The 20,858-nt window shown below is 39.9% G+C and overlaps 1 protein-coding gene across 2 annotated transcripts in view; it reads right to left on the bottom strand.

The window, feature by feature from the left end:
• Window positions 1–20,858, bottom strand: part of LOC137255652 (polycystin-1-like protein 1) — a 242,293-nt gene that overhangs the window by 69,964 nt on the left and 151,471 nt on the right. For both annotated transcript variants that reach the window (XM_067793125.1, XM_067793126.1), the window contains 11 exons: window positions 17,180–17,487; window positions 16,703–16,786; window positions 12,161–12,226; window positions 11,486–11,545; window positions 11,330–11,365; window positions 10,880–10,963; window positions 10,050–10,109; window positions 9,888–9,923; window positions 8,201–8,407; window positions 3,995–4,131; window positions 3,051–3,180 (listed from right to left, as the gene is read on the bottom strand). In XM_067793125.1, coding sequence (XP_067649226.1) covers window positions 3,051–3,180; window positions 3,995–4,131; window positions 8,201–8,407; window positions 9,888–9,923; window positions 10,050–10,109; window positions 10,880–10,963; window positions 11,330–11,365; window positions 11,486–11,545; window positions 12,161–12,226; window positions 16,703–16,786; window positions 17,180–17,487 — 1,208 coding nt within the window. The remainder of the gene's footprint in view (window positions 1–3,050; window positions 3,181–3,994; window positions 4,132–8,200; window positions 8,408–9,887; window positions 9,924–10,049; window positions 10,110–10,879; window positions 10,964–11,329; window positions 11,366–11,485; window positions 11,546–12,160; window positions 12,227–16,702; window positions 16,787–17,179; window positions 17,488–20,858) is intronic.

Below are 20,858 nucleotides of genomic sequence, written 5' to 3'. Positions count from 1 at the left end.
TGGTTATTTGAAAAGCGTCTTAAAATCATACAGTTGCACAGTTTGCTGTAAAAGCTAAACCACGGACCAGCAGCGCCCTAAATGATTGATGAATGTGATTTCATGTCTATTTCATGTCAATGTCAGCCAAGATGTCAAGTAAAACCACTAAAATACCAATAGTCGAAACCAAACCAGTTTGTTTTACTAATTAATTACTGTTTGTTTTTGAAGGATGATATCCACACCAGTATCTAGACAAGCACACATCCTTCTGTGACCTGCGTAAAGTCTAATTGATCAATGAACTGTTAATTATTGATGAAATCAGTCTTGATCACTCTCTGAACACTCAGTGGAAATCAGAGCCTACAGTATCGTCTGAATCAGACATGGCGGTCACTACAGGATACAACAATACTGCTTAACAACACTACCATAAACCAAACACTCGTTAATGTATCATCACTGATGTGTCACCTCAAGCCAAGAAAATGCTGCACTCTGTAAAATATAATATTTCTGCTTATTTTAAACTCTAAAAAACAAAAGGAAATCCAAAATAGATTCCATTTTGGACATATGAGGCATCTTGCTCTGCCTTGTGATAAATAATGTACAGTTGATCAGTGCAAGCTGTTTCTGCAAGCAAAAATTAAATTCAATAAAAAAAGGGAATAAAAATTTGTGTCTGAGATTTCAGGGTTGGTTTGAAATGGTTTTAATGACTACATAAATCGATGGCTGTAAATCATACAGGACATTGCCTAGTGACCATTTCTGATGGATATACAAGAAGCACGTCACGAAGACAACCTAACCATTAGTGCAAGTGGCTATAAATACACAGTAAAATCTACACAAGCACTCTTGTTTCACGAAGCCTAATTTGCCTCCTACAGAATTATATGCATGAAAGTGGTCATTTCTTCATAGTCAAACATTGGTGCAAGGATCTATTCACTATGAATAGGTTAATAACAAACTTGTCAATAACAGTTCCAGAAAGTTAGTAGCACTGAGAGTACAAATGGTTCTTTTGAAGAATGTTTGCAAATGGAGTTTCTAGTATCAAATTAATGGACCAATGGGCTTCCTGAATACCAAATTTACATTCAAGGTAAACATAGATGTTAAAAATCGAACATTATACAGGTCCATGTGTTTTTGCATTGGTTGCAGGGTAGCCTAGTGGTTAAAGTGTTAGCTTGTTAGAAGACTGGGGATGGATTCCCCACATGAGTACAATGTATGAGGCATCTTGTTTCAGGTGTTCGCTTCAGGTGTTCCCATCACAATATTGCATGAATGTTGCTAAAAGCAGCATATAACTAAACTCACTCACTCACTCACTGTTTTTGTATTATATACTGAGGGTAACAAATAAGGAATACTCCACAGCAGTGTTCCCGTCCACAGAACAATGCTAAGCTGGTGATGAAAACTGTCAAATATTAAAGGAACACTTGCATTTTCCTGTGTTTCTTTATTTGATTCCCTCATATTTCCTGAATTGAAAATAAGAATTATAGTACAGGTTTCAGAATTATTTCCTCATAAAACCCAGACTGCAATGTTCCATGGCAACTAATAGTACAGAAACGTACTTGACAAAAGCCACTCGATGCTCACATCAATCTTTCAGCAAAATTTGCAACATGATACATATATATCAAAGATTATCTCATCTCATCCTCACCGAGATAAAAACATGTAATCACATTTGGTGATGAGGAAATTAATCATAACACTCTGTATGTAACAATTAGATGAAGCAAGTACGAAGGACTGATTGTCTAATCAATACAATCCCTTCATGTCTGCCCTTTCAGTTATAAAAACAGGTTATCTTGTTCACAAAAAACTTAAAATGAAACTGTCACCTTTGTTTTTGAAAGTTGAAAACAAATGCCACATGGGTCAGAAATGTAATTTTATGTCTTAATGAGAACGTAACGTGATTTATGTTGATCGCTTTTGAGGCACCTCAGACTGTTTTCAGGTGTGAGTCTCAATGTATAAAGGTGAATTTGGGATTAATATAGCATTCAAGATGATTGTCCCTCCACAGCAACATGCATGGGGGTGTGGGGTGTGGGGTGTGGGGTGGTTGAGAGGACAAAATCATGCCAGTTTCGTTGTGCGAGACCATGAAGCCAATATGCCTAACTTTTTACTTTACTAAACCACAATGATTCAGAGACAACCAGACCTTGTCCCTTCATAACAAGTGACAGGCAGGAAACAACAATTATTCATCGTTTATTGTCTTTTGGTATGATGGCACTAGAGGATCGAACAACACATGCACCACTGTCCAGTCTACTAGTCTGCTAGACTATCGAATGGACTGTCCAGTTAGACGGACAGAATCGTCCACTCCCTAGTCTACTAGACAATTAAGGAATCTTCCATTCAAAGGTCTACTAGACCATTGTGGGTCCGTCTACTCTCCTGTCCACTAGACCATAGCATGGAACATCGTTTCTCCAGTCTCTTAGATCATTGTTGAGTTTTCCACTCTCCAATCTATTAATCCCCTCTCTGGTCTATAGCACCTTTCAGTGAGAGTTCCATTTTAAAGTCTACTAGACCGCTGACGGGGTCTTCAACTCACCAGTCTACTAGACTATTGAGGGAGTCTTCCACTCTTCAGTCTGCTGAACCATTGAGAGTGTCTTCCATTCTTTAGTCTGCTAGACCAGTCCAGAGTGCCACCCACTCTCTGGTCTACTAGACCAAGAAGGGAGTCTTTCAGTCTTCGGTCAACTGAGAGAGTTTTCCATTACCTGGCCCACTGGATCAGTGAGAGACTCTCAAGTCTTCACGATGTGAATATCAGAGAGCAAAATTATCGTTCTCAGAAAATGGTAACAATTCCATTTCCCTCAGAACATGCAAACATAAAATGAAGTAATTTCTTTCCCTGGATATGACTAATGGCATATAAATGAGTCCCCCACTTACTCCCAAAGCCCATCCTGCCACCCCAGCCAGTGTGGAGTGACTCAAGCTCTCACATCCCGGGATGTAAGTAATTACAACAGACCAGAGGTAGGGAATGCACATACCTGTATGATTATTAGATGGGTGCCCTGCTGGCAGATAGAAGGTGATCTCGTGACTTGCCCCACGATAGATGATGGATGTCCTCTGCCCTTTGCCCATGCTGTAGCCCACTTCATAGATCAGCGGCAGGTGCTGGAATGGGAGATGGATGGATTAGTCCTGATTGGCTGAACAACTTTAACAACCTTGTCTGTTACTTTAACACAACACTATTTCAGCTATAAAACTCTGTTTCAGACCCATCTCTTGTATATAATACACATATATGAAAACTATTGAGTTTCAACACTCTCTCTGTTTTATCAAGCAAGCGTGTAAATAACAGTGTTTTGACGCCAAGTCTGATCTACTTTTGCTTTATTGTGCAAGTCTGTAAATAACAGTCAACACTGTTTTGGCTATAGGAAATATATTTTCATATAACACTATTATGGCCATATCATGATACCCTGATTCTGTAAGTGTTTTCCCACTTTGAAGTTTCACTTTCAACAGTTTCTGCAGATAAGGTTCTTTCTATCAGCTGAAGTTAGTTGCTTTGTTGTTCAACGCCACACTCTGCAGTATTCTAGCCCTATGGCAATGATCTGTAAAGTTACGACCAGACAATCCAGTAACCCAAGCCAGCAAGTCAGACCATCCAGACCTGTTAGTGGAGTCTTGTGAGAAGCATGGGTTGGTGAAGATCCATTCTAGCCAGGGTTTTCCCAAGTATATCTTTGTTGAAACCTACATGTATGCACACAATAGTAGTGATAAACATAATCATAATGACTGTGTTGGACAATTGCTGGATCCTGTCGCACCAAAGGGGGTATAAAGAATGTCAGGGAGGTGTCAGAAAGAATGACTATTTTTATACGAATCTTCACAGTTTCTATCAGCTAAAGCATGTTTGACAATTTTCAGATATTGCAACAAATACAAATCTAAAGATTTGACTGACCTCATCTTTCCATTCACGACAGAAGACACTGAACTGAGTGTCCATCTCGATTCCTTTCAGTGGTCGCACGGTGCACGTTCCTTTGCCGGGACTGTGATTGACATGGAAGTATACTTCAGCCCAAGAAGCCTTCATATCTGCAAAAAACATGATTGGTCTTTAACTGTTCCCTTTACCACAGACCATGTACATACAACCTGACAACATTGTTCATCACTAATCTGTTACATGGTATCAATACTGTTTCCCTCACAACACGACCAACCTATTATATCCTCTTAACACTGATTCCCTCACACCATCAAACTTTTATAATCTCTCAATACTGTTTCCCTCTCAACATCAACAACCTTTTTCTATCATCTCAGTACAGTTCCTCTCGCATCAGCGACTTTTTGTAATGTCTCAATACTGTTTCCCTCACAACATCAACAACTCTTTATATCTTGTCTGTACTGTTTCCCTCACAACATCAATGGCCTTTCATATCCTCTCAATAACTGTTTCCCTCACAACTCTGATATCACCAAACTTTAATACTGTAAATTTCCCTAACAACTATACTTGTACAGCATGTAAATACTATTCCCATTTATGACAACACCTACCATCTAAATTTAGTTAAATGTTCCCCTCACAACATCAATGACTTTTAAATCATATCAGTACATTACCCTTCATCATATCACAGATATATCTTGCCAATACTGTTGCCCTAATCATGTTCCACTCAAATCCCCTTAACACAAGTCTACGGAGTTTTTTTTTCAAGATGTCATCTTGTTAATTCTGTTCCTTCAAGAAATCAGTACTCGTCCCTCTGGTTAAGTGGTTAATTAAATCTCATCTAAATGCTGTTTCTAGAAGGCAAACATCTAATCTCACTTTTCCAAACTGTCACATTTTTCCATCTTGCTGTATACTGCTACTATCATCCAGGAACTACACACATTTAGCTTTGTGAATTTAGTGACATCAAAGCTAACACTAACTATCAGTGATTTTTTTCCAAGAGCTCTCTGAAACGTTAAACCCAGCTGCCAAGCTTGTCACAAGACTATTGGTACTGATGTCAAATACTGACTATCAAACAAGCCTTACAATTATACTCCAGTATTGACAGGGAGGCGTGAAAAACGGACATCAAAGATGAGGATCAGATGGACTGCATCTCAAATATTGAACGTTCTCTGCAGAAAATGTTTGACTCCAACACAAGGGACAATCTACGAAGCAACATATGTTCTTGTGGAATATGCTCCAGCAGAAGAAATACTGACACAGGCTAGTATAGAATCGAGTAATTGCCTTAATTTCCTGGGAAAACATTGTATTTTGACCGATCTTGCATTCATTTCCCTTTCAATTCATTACTCCGGAGAATATCTTTCATGTTCTCACATCTCGCAATATTCTCCAGTTATCATCCTGATGGGACTGTAACCTCACCTTATACAAGTATAGTTAACCAATACAATATCACAAAGCAGAAAGCTCTTCATAGCCCTCCCTCTGCATATTGACCCAAATCAAAACAATCCCTGTGGATTTTGGTGTTGGTAGCTTGATCAATTTCGTCTACATTTCAAAGTGGCTGGATGAGAATATCCACAAATACCTCCTAATGAACAAATACCCTGTACATGTCCATTATCCCACAAAGCATCACAGAATTACGAGAATGTTGGATGTCAATTAATTTCTAGTTCCTGTGCCACCTCTAAATCATGTCCGCTACACTGCTAGGCTGAGGCTACAGCACATACTTGACAGTAAGGCACATTCCATGGGGCAGATTGTTGGTTTAGCAATGGCATTAATATCGTTAATAATCAGCAATATTGTGGCCAGTATTTGCCCACAAACATCACAAGGTTCAAATTGCGATAAGAACATCCATTTCTCTGTCTCACAGTCAATCGGGGAGAGTTTGTGTACGGGTTATGGCTCGCAGACATATGTTAGTGAATAGTGTATCTCTCTTCTTCTGGAGTGGAATCTTCATGTATGTAAAACATCCATTCAAGTATTCCTTCTTTTGGGAAAACCAGATATTTCTTTGAAGAAACTTATAACTTCAAAAGTTTTGAGAGTTCTACATTCACTGTATGAGTTTTAGTATCAACATCAACAGTTAATCATTTTCGTATTCCAAAGCAAACTTAAGGCAATTTTCATATTTTCCAAGTCCAAAACAGATACTTTCAAAGATGCTAAAATAACCATTTTATTATGCTATTATGAGATTCGCACCAAATACACTTTTACAAGATTTTAGTCCACACTGAGCATTTGGATAGTACTCATTAAATAAATTAAGGAATGATCTGTTGCAACATGGTGTTTTCCTCGCTCATTATCATAAAAACTAAATATTAAAATTTTTTATATTTAACAGCAAGGCTATGTTATTCAAGGCAAACATTTTAAAGTTTGTTTGAAAATTCTCTGATCATAAAGACAAAGGCAGAACAATCCACATTTATGACTTTTAAATATAGGCCTTGATATTTATTCTTGACTAAATTTTTATGCTGTGAGAGGAAATAAAACACCCATTTCCCTAAAAATTATCTCATTCCAACCAATACCAAAATTAAGAATGATAAATTATAAGAATGATATATAAATAAATCTTTGATAATCATTTCCTTATTTATTCACTTGGTCTATGATTTCTGATACCCATGATTTCACAAAAATCCTCCTTATCTTAGAAATAATGTCAATAACCTGACGTCAGTAACTTGTTTCTATAATAATGAAGATACATAACTCCACTGCAGAATTTGCTATGTTAGGACACATGAAAAAAGTCAAATTGGCATTCCAATTTTCCAAGAAAGACTATAAACTTCCTTGCAAAGCATTCATTCATAATTTCTACGCAACTCTTGAAATATTTCCACAATTGCCTTTTAAAAATGTAATTTAACATTAAGGAATTATTCATGACATTTACAATCACAAATCATAATTGTTATCATCTCTGCCAATACTGACTGATAATTAAACACCATCTTATTCCACAGAGAGCAAGGTAATACTCACTTGGAATTCATTGGTGAAAATATCACAAATTAACCAAAAACTGTCTCATAAAAATGTGGGAGAATCCTATCAGATAATCTCAATCTAATGTCCAAATCTTTTCAAGCAGAAATCATGATATTGACAGAGGCGGTCCCGATATTGACACTCAGTGGCAACTGTCCCCTGATGGCCCTTGCTGATTAGGTTACCAAAGGTGTAAATGTCTAAACATGTAACTAACGACTAAACCACTTCATTTCCTCCAGCGGCTTGGCAAACACAGGAATTAAGACAATTTTGACCCAAGATACACACATCAGTTAGATGTGACACCACCTCTCTCTAAATAAGATTCTTTTCAAGCACGCTGTAAACGTTCTAAATGGTGATGAGTTTAACACTGTTGTAGAGCTACACATCTGTAGAAGTGTCACTACAAATGATGCTTTGTAGGAACAGATATTCTGCTGAAGCAGCATATTTTGGAGTAAGTGAAAGTTCGTTTGTTAAGCATATTGCAGCTTTATGACAGAAGTGTGAAAACAATGGAGACTGGACCAAACAATCTAGTGATCAAGAACATCACTTTATGCAAACTGGAGTCAGCAAGTCTGACCACCCAGTGCCATAAGTCACCTCTTACAACAAGCATGGGTTGCCAAAAAGATGGTTCTGACCCAGATCTTGATGAGTTATAAGTTACAGTTATACTGTTTCTCAGGACCAGATAATTAATGACAGCATTGTATTTCTGTTTCTTCGCACACAAGCAACTCAGAGAATAATGTCTCACACCCACTAAGGAGATAATTTTTTACCTTGTTATCCATTCCAACAGCCCACACTATACAGTGACATTTCCTCCCAAAACATCAGTTTCTCAGCTGTATCTCACACAATGGTGTCAGCCTATGAGTGATGTTGTTGGTGTTTTAAAAAGGTTGTCACACAACAAATCAAGATGAAGAATTAAAAGAATTGATGCTGGTGTTAATTTGTAACTTCATCTCCTGATGATAATCAGATTCCATAGTCATTCTGTATCATCTTCCAATCACATGTGCATCGTATAAACAATCGCAGCTCGCAGTTAATAGAAAACATTGAGAAGTTTACAGCAGGGAGAGAAGGTGATATGCATGGGTCAGTCTTTGGAGCAGCGGGCATGTTTACCTGGGGCTTTGGCCGAGACCTGGACAACATACGTCCAGTTTTGGGGGAGGTAGCCTGGCTTGATGACCAGGGACTGTTTGTCCAGTCCGGTGTATGTTTGGTTTGCTGGTAGTGGGATGGGGACCCTGGGGCTGCTGGAGATGTGCTGTTTGAAGGGGGTGGACTTCTTCCCGGTGGTCAGAACCCTTTCCCTGCTTGATGAGCTACCTACAAGGAGGAAGACAGCAGTTAACACATGATCAGTTATTGAATCAGTTGTCTTGGGTGAATTTGTTAGAGGATGGAAGGGAAGGATATCGAAGATGTGATGGGTGGGTGATGCTCATGATAAGTCAGGTTGAGAAGGTTTGCAGCTGTTCAGAAAATAAGAGATGCTCATTTGGGGTGGAGATGCTAAAACACCAAAAGAGTGATTTAAAGTTTATCATCACATTAGCAATATTTCAATCATGACAAGAAAAATTCAGCATAGACGTAGTAATTAATTATACATTGCATAAACCTGCTAGTACATTACAGTACAAGACATAAAACTAGCATATATCTCTAAAATTTGATTGCAAATGGGGACAATACAATATTAAAGAAGGCTGAGTATCACCAACAACTGAAGGCAGAAAACCACTCTAGGGACCATGGGGACTTACAGTACTCTTGCTACCCGCATAGTCCACAGCTGGACTGATGTTACAAAAGACTGGACGGACGTCGGTTCAGTAATTCAGACAGTAGGATGCACTACGGAGATAATGTGATGTTAGGAAGGTTGGTATCTGTTCAGACACTGAGTGATGCTCATCTGGCATGAGGTGATGTTAGGAAGGTTGGTATCTGTTCAGACACTGAGTGATGCTCATCTGGCATGAGGTGATGTTAGGAAGGTTGGTATTTGTTCAGACACTGAGAGATGCTCATCTGGCATGAGGTGATGTTAGGAAGGTTGGTATCTGTTCAGACACTGAGAGATGCTCATCTGGCATGAGGTGATGTTAGGAAGGTTGGTATCTGTTCAGACACTGAGTGATGCTCATCTGGCATGAGGTGATGTTAGGAAGGTTGGTATCTGTTCAGATATTGAGTGGTGCTCATCTGGCATGAGGTGATGTTAGGAAGGTTGGTATTTGTTCAGACACTGAGTGATGCTCATCTGGCATGAGGTGATGTTAGGAAGGTTGGTATCTGTTCAGACACTGAGTGATGCTCATCTGGCATGAGGTGATGTTAGGAAGGTTGGTATTTGTTCAGACACTGAGTGATGCTCATCTGGTATGAGGTGATGTTAGGAAGGTTGGTATCTGTTCAGACATTGAGTGATGCTCATCTGGCATGAGGTGATGTTAGGAAGGTTGGTATCTGTTCAGACACTGAGTGATGCTCATCTTGGATGGAGTGATGTTGAGAAAGGTGGGCTCCGTTCAGACAGGGAGATCCTGGGATTGGGAGGGCATGAGGTATATGGTCTGAGTCAACTGGTGATGTATGTGGAGGTAACTGAGGAGTCAAGGATCGACGTGATTCAAGAAACGGGGGTTGAAGGGATTGTAAACATGTGGGTGTTGAAGATTGAAGAGGTTAGGTGCACTGACAATCAATGGCTAAATTCAGTGTATTGATGATGCGTGGTTTGAATGGATGGATCGTGTGACAGTTGCTGAATATGTAAATAATATGGAACCTTGAAACATACCTTGATTACCTCCACTGGAACTGTGTGGGGTCCGTCCTGAAAGTAGATAAACAAATATGATTTCACTTGTGTTTTTGTTTTTTTGATGAAATTTGGTGAGGAAATCTATTTCCACAAGTGTCAAACAGCAAAATAGTAACAGTAAACCAAAGATTCACTCACCAAAAGGTCTCTTGCCAGAGATCCCTTCAACCACCACTCTAGGTACACCATTGTCTGCGTCTGAATAAAAACCATCAATACAAATTAAATATCACTTTCATTATATAGCTCCATACATGTTATTCTTGCAAATGCATATAAACTTAAATCATAGCAAATCATCCTCTCTGACACAACAAAGATGTTTTGTTGAGTCAGAACCATAAATATTCCAGGTAGATGATGGCAGACAGTAAACACAGACCAGACAACAAAGTGACTGATAACCTAATCAATACTATCCAAGATTAATGTATCAGTCAGGTCACACAGTCCCACCCCACATGGTGGGCTTGTACAACACTCATAGTAATAGTAAACCCCTCTATCCAGACTCCATGGGCACAAAAGCCACAGGTGGTCATTATAGGAGTTCTTCCGGACCAACAACCATAAATATCAAGCAGTTAATAATTCAAGCACACATACACAAAAAAGAAAAATGTTCTTTACTGCTGAACAGGATCCTGATCAAAAAAGTGTTCGTAGCATAGCAACCTATTGTATGATATACTTCTTATGGGAAACAAATGGCATAATGTCAGTGCAGTGTATACTTGGTTTAGTTTGATCTTCAATGGTCAAACCAGTGGGTCACAATAAGAAAAGGAATCTGCAAAACCTACTCATGGACAGCTGGTCTTTCACACTGTCAGCGTATTATTGACCTAGAGGGAACCCATTGTGACCACAGAATACACATTTCACTTGCTTCTGGCAAGCATGGTTACTGGGTGACCTACTCTCGAATCATTGAATCTGTGATGTTTATAATCAGAGATAGTAATCACCTTTGTTCTCATCTAGGTCTTCACTAAACATCTGGCCACAACCTGGAGGGAGGCCTCTGTTCCGAGGATTGGACTGTGTTAATTCTGAAAGGAAAGACTGAACGCTTGACAAACATTACAGCATCTGACTACACAAATCAGGATTACCTGAAGAAAGTTAAGGAAACAACAGGAATCATACCTGGTACATCATGGCCTGGCTATTAAACCAGCAACCTACCGGATTAAACTTGTGAGTTGCAGGGATTGAAAGGTGAGTGGACTGAAGGTGACTGGTTTAGGTGGACTGAAGGGAAGTGGACCGAAGGACAGTTATTCAAGTAGGTGGATTTAAGAGGTGTGTACTGACTATTGAATGTCTGGATTGGGATGATGTCAATTGTAAAGATGAACTGTGGTTTGGGAGGATTGTGTGAGTAATAGTCTAGGATTTGTTTTCTTGACACATACCTTCATTAATTCCACTGGTAAGTACCTGCGGTCGCCCTGAAGCAATCAAACAAACATGCTTATATTGCTGTTCTTGATTCATGTGAAATTTGAAAAAGCTAATCTTAAAAGGCTTACAACTAAAATATTCACCATAGAAACCAAAGATGCACTCACCAATAGGTCTCTTGCCAGAGGTCCCCTCCCTGACGACTTGGGGCAAGCCACTGTCTGCTTCTGTTGGCAATGAAAGCACAAAAACATGAGCATCAATCATTGATCTCCAAGTAACAATCTTAATTCACCGAGATGAACTAAACACATTTCTCGGCAACACTGTCTTTTACTGTCACAGGGCCCCATGTCATTCACAAGTCAACCATGGTTTGAGACTTAACCAAAGTTCAGAAAAAATGAAAGAATACATATACTGCAGCAAAAAATATGCAACTCTTGCTTTTTGTCAAGTTTTTAAATGGGAGACATAAACATGAACACTTATTTTTCTGATATTTCATTTTTTCAAAACTTGCATTTCTTTTTGCTGCTCGGTATATCTATTACTTCCAATGGAAGTCCACATTTACATATTGCCCAACCCAATAACCTTATCCTACCGGGTACTCGCCTTGTTTTATTGTCTCTGTCATTAAACAATACCTCACATGACATGTACAGCTCCTGTGAGTATCTCTGCCCTACCCTATCCAAGCAACTGATTGTCCCATCTCAGCACTGTTCACTAACCCTGATAAGCCTTGGGTGCCTCAATGGCCAAGTTTATCCTTACAAACATATTCCAATCTCTCATTAGTAGCATGGTACAATGGTTCTTTCCAAGGTATTACAAACCTCGTGGTATCTGTCTTCCATTGCTCAGCCCTTCTTGCAGAAGGTCAAGGTGAAGGTCGTCTGCAACTAAACAATGAATATTGTCAGTCAGACACATGATTTTTAAAAACAGCATTGTGCATGCATACACAAAGATTAATATCAAGCTATCTGTAGGTGGCATGTGGAGAGTTCAGGTCACAAATCAGTTGTAGTTAAGCAACATTGGGCGGGTAGAGTCCTTGGACGGGTGACCGTGTTTAGATGCTTGATTGCGTGTTTAGATTTCTATTTCTAGGCCCCACAAAAAGCACATGTGATACATGTGATCTCACCATAGGCAAGTGAGTTTGAGCCTCTGTTCACACAGCAGAAAATGCGTACCTGGTGGGATAAAGTCATGTGACATCATCTAATATAATAATGGGTTAGCACTTAGAGCATGCATGTGCGAGGAAACAGGTGCTTCATAAACGACCCTTAATATTATTATGATTATGTTTTACAGATTAGAAATGAAATGCAGCAGAGAGGGTTCGGGTGATCCTGGCACAGTCAGGCTGGTCAAGCTCATCATCAGCTCAGGGCCCTCGCCCCCTCTACACGCAGCCCAGACAGCGAATGGGACTTCTCCCAGGAAACACTGCCTAGTCGAACCCACCCAAAACTTTTCAGAGAATATGGAGGCTACCCAACACTGCAGCCTTCTGCATTACCCAGATTGTCAGAAGGGCTGTGCTCCCGGTGGAGAACCCGGGCACTCTCCTGATCTGCGCCAAGAGATCAGGAGGTACCAAACCAAGGGCACCAAGAACAATGGGGAGCAAGGTCCGCATATTTATCATGCTTTTCCTGAATCTTGCCAATCACATTGCTGTCAAAAGGGACAGAAAATTCTGTGATATAAATAATTTCATTGGTTTTATCAAAAAGGACAAGATCAGGTTTGTTGGCTGGAATTCGTCTCAGGCTGTATATTGGCCTATTCCAGAGAAGCTTAAAAGCATCATTTTCCAGGACACCCTGGACATGTTCAGGGTCGTACCATGGATGGACCTTGGGGTCAAAGCCACAGGCATGGCGGAGACGATAGTAAAAGCAGCGAGCCATGCCATCATGTCTTTTAAGATATGTTGTTTGTGCCAAGGAAGGGCATCCACTGACAAGGTGTTGGACAGTCTCTGTAAAGTCATTGCAAAGATGACATTTCATGTTCACATTTTGGTTAAGAATCACATTCTGGCGATTGCGAGTGGGAAGTGACTGGTCCTGAGCTGCAAAAAGGAAGCCCTCAGTTTCACATTTGAGACCAGCCGACTTCATCCAGGCGAAGGAGTCGGTTGGATTGCTGTTCTGTTCCACACACTGCATGTAAACACGATGCAATGGCTTCTTAGAAAGCTTCTCCACAAAGGACCGACTCTGAGCAGACTTGGTGAAGGACTTCACCTGGTTTACTCCCATCACTGTACCGTCCAGCAGTACATCGCCATCAACAAAATCAACTTCAAATTTCAGATTGTGTCCAACAACCTTGGCACGCTTAAAATAGCTGTGGAATTCCTTGTTTTCATGGTGAGGCTTGACGTGCATCACCAGAGGATCATCCGATAAATAAATATGTGCAAAAGTGCACAATAGAATTCTATCGTGAAGAGCTTCCACATTAATCAAACCCCGACCTCCCGAATTTATTGGCATGTATAAACGATTAAGAGAGGAACGAGGGTGGTGTGCTCTGTTATCTGACATGATCCTTCTGGTCAGGCGGTCAAGACCCTGGATGTCTTGTTTTGTCCAATCAACTACTCCAAAGGAATAGGAGAGGACTGGCACAGCAAAAGTATTGGTGGCTTTGACCTTGTTTCAAGCATTTAGCTCTGAACTCCAGTTTTTCTTTAAACGAGATTTATACTCGGCCCGAAGTTTATCTTAAATCTGGGCATTCTGCAGTTTGTCTCGAACTTGCATTCCAAGATAGGTGTAGGCCTGATCTTCCACGAGATGCTCAATAACTCCTCCCCCTTGTAACTTGACCGATCCATCATTAGTTACCTTGCCACATTTCAAATGAAGAGTATTACATTTGTCGAGTCCAAAAGTCATGCCAATATCAACAGAGAAGGACTCGACAAGGAGAACCTGTTCTTTCAAATTGGTATCTCCTTTGGCAAGGAGCTCGATGTCATCCATGTAGAGGAGATGAGTAAGAGGTGTTGGGGATCTGTGCTGAGGAGGCCCGGGATGGTAACCTTCCTCCCTATTGAGCAGGAAACTCAAAGGATTTAGAGACAGACAAAAAAGCAAAGGACTGAAGGAGTCCCCCTGGAAAATTCCCCTTCTGATTGGAATAGATTCCGAAGTCTGCACCTCTCCTTGCGAGTACATCTCAAGTTGAGTCGACCAGTAACTCATTAAAGACTTGAGTAAATCAAGTAGTCGCTCAGGGAGGTCAATACACTGAAGAGACTTCAGAATCCATTCGTGAGGGACAGAGTCATATGCCTTTTTGTAGTCTATCCAGCACATGGAGAGGTTGCGGTGGTATGTTTTAGCCTCTTCCAAAATCATTTTCTGTACAAGAAGTTGATCCTTGCACCCCCAACATCCCTTTCTCGCCCCCTTCTGCTCTCTGTAAATTATCTCACTGGACGAGCAGTAAGATGACACGAGGTTTGACAAACACCCTGTGAATAATTTATATTGAGTATTCAAACATGTGATAGGGCGGAAGTTTTTGGGATCAGTCAAGTCTCCTTTTTTGGGGAGGAGTATTGTGCGACCTTTGCAGAACCATGGAGGAACATCACCTGTGTCCATAAGAGAATTGAAACAGTGAAGTAATGGTGCTTGGACACAGGGAAACAGTTTCCAATACCGGTTTCGAATGCCATCAGGCCCTGGAGCTGTATTAGATTTGGACTTTTTAATGACACTTTTGAGGCAATCTGGTGAGATGTAACACACAAACGACCTAGTTACTTTCTCATGCATTGCATGGTCATAATCACTGACCCATGGTGCCTCCAGGTTACAGTTGCCGGGTACAGACCACAACTGTTTCCAGAACATTTCACTGGCAGCCATGGGAGGCCGTTTATCATGCTCACCATCACCACTTGTTTTGAGTTGCCTATAAAATTGCTTTTCATTATTTTTGAAAAGTTTATTTTGTTTGATAAATTTGGTTTTCTTTTCCCATTTTTTCTTTCTTTCAGTCCAAACTTTGGAGCAGTACCTTTTCTTTTGTTGTTTTGTACTGTAATTTTAATTTTCTCCAAATTGCCTTTTGTCGTTTAGACATGGGATTCCCTAATGATCTTAATTTCAGGCACAGCTCTATCCAGGAAATATATTTTCTTGTTTCTGTTAGTTTAACTTGAAACCAGTTTTTCCTTGGTTTATTGTTCTTAGTATTGGGAGATTGTTCTTTGGAAACTGTGTGAAGTTCCTCCAACGTTCGAGCGGCAGCATAGACACAACAATTTACTTCATGTAATGAACAGTCCGCAGGAAGTTTTAAAGAGATAATTTCATTAAGTACATCAATTTCATTTTTGGGAAAAGACATGTTTAGGTGTTTAATTGGCCTCCGTTTCTCTTAAGGTAAATCACAAATTTCCTCATAAATAGATGTAAACAAAATATAAACAGGATTTTCGGTAAGGTCTGCAACTGAAGAAGAGGAAGAGTGAAGCTCCAAAATTTCGGGGCCAATTGGCTCTTTCTCGGAAGAGTTTCCACCAGGCAGAGGAAAGAGGTTGACGCGGACGTCCATCAGAAGTTTTGGGTCTGCTGCCACTTGAGCATTTTGCTCTTGCAAAGGTTCCTGACTATTATCCACACAGTGAAACATAACCAAGTACATAAAAATCACATGCTGCACAAGTGTAACAAACCCTAAAACGATTTTCATTGGACAGTTATCCGACCATCACCCCTCTGGAATGTGGAACTACTTTTTTCATTCATAACTTTTTACTACAAATTTACTACGAATGTTCAGTCTCGCTACTACGAGAACAAACCCATGAAATGCTATCAAATACAACACATTACGAACAAATAATTTTTCACACACCATGTTTATTGCTACGAGATTTCAAGAAGAGGTAAAAATAAACTCGGCTCGATAATGAAAACACATGGAGTTTACGTCCATAGTGCCATATCACTGTATTCTTACGCGACCTTGACCTTTACGTCAATCGACAACAGTTGAATTCATTTTACGTGGAGCTGTTTAGAAATAGAAAGTTAGATACAAATGGATAATAAAGAAATTAACACACTCGCGAGTGTATCATATTGTTTATACGAAACTCATGTCAGAAAAATCCATATTTCCCTCGCTCTTAATCTGACACTTGTTTCGTAAAAACAATATGACACACTCGCTGGTGTATTCATCTCCATTTATCTCATCAAAGAAGTGACATATTTTTGCATGAAATCCATAATTATATATCCAACATTTGCACACAAGTCAATAACATTTTTAACCCTATGCTGAATGCCCTTGATTGATAGCTGAAAAGTTAATAATTTATGCTTCACAATCACCTTTATTATCAGACAGGTCTTCATTAAACATCTGGCCACAACCAGGAGCAGGACCTCTGTTCCGCAGCACTGACTCCGTAATTTCTGAATGATAAAGATTACATGTTTAAAACGATCCTTGGCAAGATACATCTGACGCAAAAAGGGTGATCTAAAACAATATTCGTTTAGCATATTTTTACACACAGATAATTGTCCATCATTTCCTCGCATCCATTATCTGAACCAACTGAACTGCAGCTTCCTATCTCTGTTATGAATGAAGTGGGATGGTATATGTTTCTTTAACATTTAACATTTCTGGTTCAAAGTCAGTAATTATCAGATGAAGTTAATATACAGCATTAATATTAACACTAATGTTTTGTAAATCGATTCACCTAACGTGTATCATAACCGCAAGTGTAACTAATAAATATATCAAACTACAACAACCATAGAAATCACAATCAATGGAATTTATCAAACGATGCTTACTCCGCGTTGTGGAGGGAGGAAAAGATGATGAGGTTTGGGCCTTTGGCGGCACAGTGGTTGTGGTTGTGGAGGCATTGTTCTGTATCCATGACACTACGGACAAGACCAATGACTGCTGTCCACTTGCATCCTCTGGTCTGCATTCACTTCGGTAATCTTGCTCTGGTTCTGAGAAACTGTTCTCAATCAAGGATATCTTCCAAGTGTATGTAATATTGTCTGGGCAGTTGATACACTCTGTCCTCAGTGAGATCTTGTCGTCCATGTTCACTAGGCCTCCTCGGCATTGCAGGCAACTTATCTTCAAGCTGAAATATAATAATGAACCAATGGGTTACGACAGTTACATGGGGACTTGAGTAGTTAGGTTTATAAATACTACCAGGGTTGCAAGGCTACTCGAGTTATCAGTATTACCAGGGTTGCAAGGCTACTCGAATTACCAGTATTACCAGGGTTACAAGGCTACTAGAATTACCAGTATTATCAGGGTTACAAGGTTACAAGAGTTACCAGTAATACCAGGGTTACAAGGCTACTAGAATTACCAGTATTACCAGGGTTACAAGGCTACTAGAATTACCAGTATTACCAGGGTTACAAGGCTACTAGAATTACCAGTATTACCAGGGTTACAAGGCTACTAGAATTACCAGTAATACCAGGGTTACAAGGTTACAAGAGTTACCAGGGTTACAAAGCTACTCGAGTTACCAGTATTACCAGGGCTACAAAACTACTAGAGTTACCAGTATTACCAGGCTTACAAGGCTACTCGAGTTACCAGTATTACCAGGTTTACAAGACTACTCGAGTTACCAGTATTACCAGGTTTACAAGACTACTCAAGTTACCGGTATTACCAGGGGTACAAGACTACTCGAGTTATAAGTATTACCATGTTTACAAGGCTACTAGAGTTACCAGTATTACCAGGTTTACAAGGCTACTCGAGTTACCAGTATTACCAGGGTTACAAAACTACTATAGTTACCAGTATTACCAGGTTTACAAGGCTACTCGAGTTACCAGTATTACCAGGTTTACAAAACTACTCGAGTTACCAGTATTACCAGGGGTACAAAACTACTCGAGTTACCAGTATTACCAGGGCTACAAAACTACTAGAGTTACCAGTATTACCAGGTTTACAAGACTACTCAAGTTACCGGTATTACCAGGGTTACAAAACTACTCGAGTTACCAGTATTACCAGGGTTACAAGACTACTAGAGTTACCAGTATTACCAGGTTTACAAGGCTACTCGAGTTACCAGTATTAAAAGGGTTGTAACGCTACTAGAGTTACCAGTATTACCAGGGTTGCAAGACTACTAGAGTTACCAGTATTACCAGGGTTACAAGGCTACTCGAGTTACCAATATTACTAGGGTTGTAACGCTACTAGAGTTACCAGTATTACCAGGGTTGCAAGACTACTCAAGTTACCGGTATTACCAGGTTTACAAAACTACTCGAGTTACCAGTATTACCAGGGGTACAAGACTACTCGAGTTATAAGTATTACCAGGTTTACAAGGCTACTAGAGTTACCAGTATTACCAGGTTTACAAGGCTACTAGAGTTACCAGTATTACCAGGGTTGCAAGGCTACTCGAGTTACCAATATTACCAGGGGTACAAGGCTACTCGAGTTACCAGTATTACCAGGTTTACAAGGCTACTCGAGTTACCAGTATTACCAGGGGTACAAGACTAATGGAGTTACCAATATTACCAGGGGTACAAGGCTACTCGAGTTACCAGTATTACCAGGTTTACAAGGCTACTAGAGTTACCGGTATTACTAGGGTTGCAACGCTACTCGAGTTACCAATATTACCAGGGGTACAAGGCTACTCGAGTTACCAGTATTACCAGGTTTACAAGGCTACTCGAGTTACCAGTATTACCAGGGGTACAAGACTAATGGAGTTACCAATATTACCAGGGGTACAAGGCTACTCGAGTTACCAGTATTACCAGGTTTACAAGGCTACTAGAGTTACCAGTATTACCAGGGTTGCAAGGCTACTCGAGTTACCAATATTACCAGGGGTACAAGGCTACTCGAGTTACCAGTATTACCAGGTTTACAAGGCTACTCGAGTTACCAGTATTACCAGGGGTACAAGACTAATGGAGTTACCAATATTACCAGGGGTACAAGGCTACTAGAGTTACCAGTATTACCAGGTTTACAAGGCTACTAGAGTTACCAGTATTACCAGGGTTGCAAGGCTACTCGAGTTACCAATATTACCAGGGGTACAAGGCTACTCGAGTTACCAGTATTACCAGGTTTACAAGGCTACTCGAGTTACCAGTATTACCAGGGGTACAAGACTAATGGAGTTACCAATATTACCAGGGGTACAAGGCTACTCGAGTTACCAGTATTACCAGGTTTACAAGGCTACTAGAGTTACCGGTATTACTAGGGTTGCAACGCTACTAGAGTTATCAGTATTACCAGGGTTGTAAGACTACTCAAGTTACCAGTATTACCAGGGTTGCAAGGCTACTAGAGTTACCAATATTACCAGGGTTACAAGGCTACTCGAGTTACCAGTATTACCAGCGTTACAAGGAAGGGTTATTGGCATTACAAGTGCTTTATTAGTGGACTCCATTTTTCTAGAATGACATATATGTTTCCTTATATGCAGGTCAAATGATAAGTTTTGTAGGATCAAATGCAATGCCACTTGGTAATCCAGACTGTTTGGCATAACATGATAGCCCTTCTCAGAGTGTATATTAAACAAGTGGTTGATGACATGAGCAACAATGCATCAATGGATGAAAGCAAAGACATGTAGCCACCCAATCATTATCAGTCAGCTAACTAACCTTTCCGATCAATATGGACTACCAGATCATATTTCATTATAGAATCTCCATTGCAGTATAAATGAAAAAATGTTTTCGTGTTGATAATTTTCTGCCAAAACACTGCATGCAATAGGATCAAGAACTATTGTTTCATATTTCCATATGAAACAAAACCAAATAGTTGCATCAAATTAGCATGTCTTTGAATGTGGAATGTCAGTAGGACATATTCAGCTGTTGTCAGTCTTCATGGAGACAACATGCTGATGCCATGCTATATCCTGATCCTCCTCTACAACTGGACACAATGAGTTATCTCCCCTGGTCTTATGCAATGCTTATAATGAGCACATGGTATCAGTAACAAAGGAATCGATTTTTCATGTATAATAAGTAATGGAAGACCTCCTTAATCTGCATTGTAGCTTTTCAGCTGAACTGTGACAAACAACATTCAAAGTAATGAATGAATTCTTCCCTGCTAACATGTAGTAAATGCACAACAGAACGAATGTTTCCCTTGTAACTGAGTGCAGATTAACGTGGTCACATTATGAACAGAAAGCCTCATACGGAAATAAAGGTTACATATTTGTAGAAATAGCAGAGTTTGTCACCATGGAATCTTAACCTGAAGAACAGTCATCTCCAGGTTTTGATACAGCAATTAGTGAGTGAGCAAGTGAGTGAGTGAGTGAGTGAGTGAGTGAGTGAGTGAGTGAGTGAGTGAGTGAGTGAAAACACATAACTGGCAAAGTTTCCATGAAATGACATGACATGACATGACATAACATGCTACAGCTATACCAATAATAGAAACATTACAAACATCTAAAAATAATTC

The sequence above is a fragment of the Haliotis asinina genome, chromosome 11 (genome assembly GCF_037392515.1).
Source record: "Haliotis asinina isolate JCU_RB_2024 chromosome 11, JCU_Hal_asi_v2, whole genome shotgun sequence".
Classification (NCBI taxonomy): domain Eukaryota; kingdom Metazoa; phylum Mollusca; class Gastropoda; order Lepetellida; family Haliotidae; genus Haliotis; species Haliotis asinina.
This window is presented reverse-complemented; position numbering and strand designations above follow the sequence as displayed.